This window comes from Tupaia chinensis, unplaced genomic scaffold (assembly GCF_000334495.1).
Source record: "Tupaia chinensis unplaced genomic scaffold, TupChi_1.0 Scaffold000362_1, whole genome shotgun sequence".
Classification (NCBI taxonomy): domain Eukaryota; kingdom Metazoa; phylum Chordata; class Mammalia; order Scandentia; family Tupaiidae; genus Tupaia; species Tupaia belangeri.
The window spans coordinates 4,001,135-4,004,541 of record NW_006159859.1 but is presented as its reverse complement, the minus strand read 5'-3'; the positions used below and the strand labels follow the sequence as shown (position 1 = coordinate 4,004,541).

The 3,407-nt window shown below is 40.8% G+C and overlaps 1 protein-coding gene across 1 annotated transcript in view; it reads left to right on the top strand.

The window, feature by feature from the left end:
- Positions 1-3,407, top strand: part of BBS7 (Bardet-Biedl syndrome 7) — a 34,388-nt gene that overhangs the window by 22,485 nt on the left and 8,496 nt on the right. Inside the window, exon 14 of the mRNA XM_027773677.1 lies at positions 2,164-2,229. Coding sequence (XP_027629478.1) covers positions 2,164-2,229 — 66 coding nt within the window. The remainder of the gene's footprint in view (positions 1-2,163; positions 2,230-3,407) is intronic.

Below are 3,407 nucleotides of genomic sequence, written 5' to 3'. Positions count from 1 at the left end.
CTTTTTTTTTTTTTTTTTGGTAGAGGTTTTTGTCTTAGGGTGTGTGTGTTCACTGGAGAGAGAGAGACAGAGACAGTGAGAGGTAAAGTAAGAAGCCACCCCTCAGGGAGATGGCCACACTGCAATCAATCCCTTCTCCTCCATTCTCTTCCTAGCATCTTGGGCACGCATGCACATGTGTCTAGCATGAGTTAAAAGCCACTGGTCTGGGACTTGAACTGTTATCAGCCGTGTGGGAGTCTAGCAACGTAACTGCTTTGCCATCTGCTGGCCCCTCTGCTTCCTTTCTGTTCCCTTTGTCCAGGCTCTCATCCTGCCTTTCTTGAACTACTCTATCAGGTTTTCTAACCCCAGTCCTACTTCTGGTCTGCAGGCTGTGCCATACATTGCACCCAGAGAGATCTTCCTAAAAAAGCAAACATCACTCCAACATTTCTCTTTTTTTCTTCTCTTTTTTCCTAGCACTTTTTAATGTATATCATTACAGCATATACCACTGTATATCATTACAGCATACCAAATGTATTTTTCCCATCATGAATACACTGTATATTGATTCAAATATATTACCATACTTATCTTCTCTCAAAACCTTTGAAATATTCCTTCATTTCCTGCCGAATGTAAGTCTGGATTTGCGGCATAGAGAACTGGGTTTGTCAAATGCTTGCTATAGGACACGTGTGCTCGCAAGAGAGACAGAGACAGACAGGGAGAAATCCCCCCCCCACACACACACACACACCAGGGGGAATGGCCACACCACAATCCCTCCTCCTCCAGTCTCCTCTAGGGTGTTTGGGCATAATGCACATGTGCCAGGTGTGAGTTTTAAGCCACCAGGTCCGGAAGTCAAACCGAGGTCAACTATGTGGAGTCCAGCAATGTAACTATTACAGTATCTGCTGGTCCCTTTATTTATTTATTAAAAATAGAGAAACAGCAGTACCTGAAAATTACATACAAAATATTTCATGTTGCTTTACCTTTTGGAATTTATATACCTAGTTTTTTTTTTCTTTTTTTTCTGTTTAATAGTTTAATATTCAGTTTCAAAAAGTTATAATATTCAAAGAAGCCTCTTTTATTTAATTCAACGAACATGTACTTAGTAACTAACTAAAGTATGCTATATATTTGCCGAGAATACAGATATGAAATATTTCTCTTTTGGGGCCAGCAGGTGGCATAATGGTTAAGGCGCTGGACTCCCACATGGTTGATTGAGTCCTGGATCTGGCCACTTGACACTTATGCCAGACTTGTGTGTTTGCGTGCCCAAAATCCCGAGAGGTAAATGGAGGGGAAAAGATTAAAGGGTGGCCACCACCCCCCCGGGGGGGGTTATTTCTCACTTTTTGTCTCTCTGTCTCTGTCTCTTCAATGAGCACAGGCACTCTATAGCAAAAATCTCTCAAAAAAGAAAAGAAAAAAAGAATTCTCTTCTAAAAAGTATTTGTGATAATGAAAGACCTTCAGTGAAATGTCAAACATTGATATACCTGCCTTTATAATGTAAACATGCTCGCATTGTCAGATTTTAAGAAGAATTCGTCAATGTGTAAGAATGTTATTGTAGAGACCCCAAGGTAGAAAGAGCATGAGCTTCAGAGTCTCATGTCTATGAATTTGATTTCTAGTGTCATCACTGACTGGTGATGGGAGAACGTACCTTATCCTTCATGGCCTCAACTTCTGTGTCTATGTAGACTTAGTAAACTTAGTGCACAGGGTTGTTTGCAGGAATAAACGGGAACATGTTTCAAAAGCACTTAGCACAGGGGACCAGCAGTTAGCGTAATGGCTATGTCGCTGGACTCCCATGTAGTCGACCGCGGTTCGTGTCCCGGACCCGGTGGCTTAAAACTCACACTGGGCGCGTGTGCATGCATACCCAAGATCCCGAGAGGAGAATGGAGGAGAAGGGATTGTGGCGTGACCATCCCCCCTGGGGGGTGATTTCTCGCTTTCTGTCTCTATGTCTCTCTCTGTCTGTCTGGCGAGCGCACGTGCCCTATAGCAAAAACCTCTCCAAAAAAAAAAAAAAGCACTTAGCACAAATGGTAGATAGTCAAATAATTGGTAATCATTATTGTTATTGGTGCTGTTTTTATTGTTAAAAACATGGATTCAGGCTTTTCCTCAACTTTGCATTCTTTCTAGTCAAATGACAACTTTCTTCTTGCCACATATCGGTGCCAAGCAAATACCACAAGACTGGAACTCAAGGTAAAAATGTTAGAAATAACCTTTATTTAAATATTTGAACTTTCTTTTTTCCCCCTTAGTGTGTGTGTGTGTGTGTGTGTGTGTGTGTGTGCTTATGTATATATTTTTTCTTTTTAATACCCTCTTGCTATAGGGTATATGTGCTTGCATCTCCGGAGGGGATGGCCATGCCACAATTCCTTGTCTTCCATCGGGTATGCACACACACGCACCCGGCATGTCTTCCTGGCCAACAGGCCTGGGAGTTAAACCAGAGACTGTTGAATCCAGCACCCTAACCACTATGCCACCTGCTGGCCTATCCCCTTGGTATATTTCACACCATCTGATTTTTCTTGGCCTTGAATTTGTCCCTAAAATGAGTCACTCTGGGGTAATGAATTTGAATGACTAGTTAGGTTTTAATTTAACCCAAGCCACTCTCTCTGCTATTAGCCCTCAGTCAATCATCTTTTCTAAAATTATTGATTTTAAAATTTCCTCTAGTTGGTGGGGACCAGCAAGTGACATGGTGGTTAAGGTGCTGGACACTCCCATATGGCCGACCACGGTTCAAGTCCCAGACTTGGCAGCTTGCTTTCTCACTTTCTCTCTCTCTTCTCAAATAAAATAAGTGAATGAATAAATAAATAATTAAATAAAAATATTTCTAAAAAAAAAAGTTTCCTCTAGTTGGAATTTTTTCCCTTATTTTCTATTATGGAAAGTTTCAAACAATTAAAGCAATAATCCTCATGGATTTACCTATTTGCAGTTATGATCAACTCATGGCAGTCCTTGATTGGATATTATTACTTACCACCCAAATTACTTTTAAGCAAATATAAGATATTTATCATTTCATTTATAAATATTTCAAAGTATATGTTTAAAAGTACTCTTTTTAAAAACATAACTCCTGGGATTAGCAGATGGTGTGATGGTAACATTGCTAGACTCCCATGTAGTCAACCATGGTTGAGTTCCAGACACGGTGGCTTAAAATTTACTCCAGGTATGTGTGCATGTGTGGGTGCCCAAAATCCTGAGAGGAGAATGGAGGAGAAGGGATTGAGGCGTGGCTATCCCCACTGAGAGGTGATTTCTCGCTTTCTTTCTCTCTGTCCCTCCAGTGAGCACACACACCCTATAGCAAAAATATCTTTTTTTTTTTTTTTTTTGGGGGGGTTTTTTCTTTA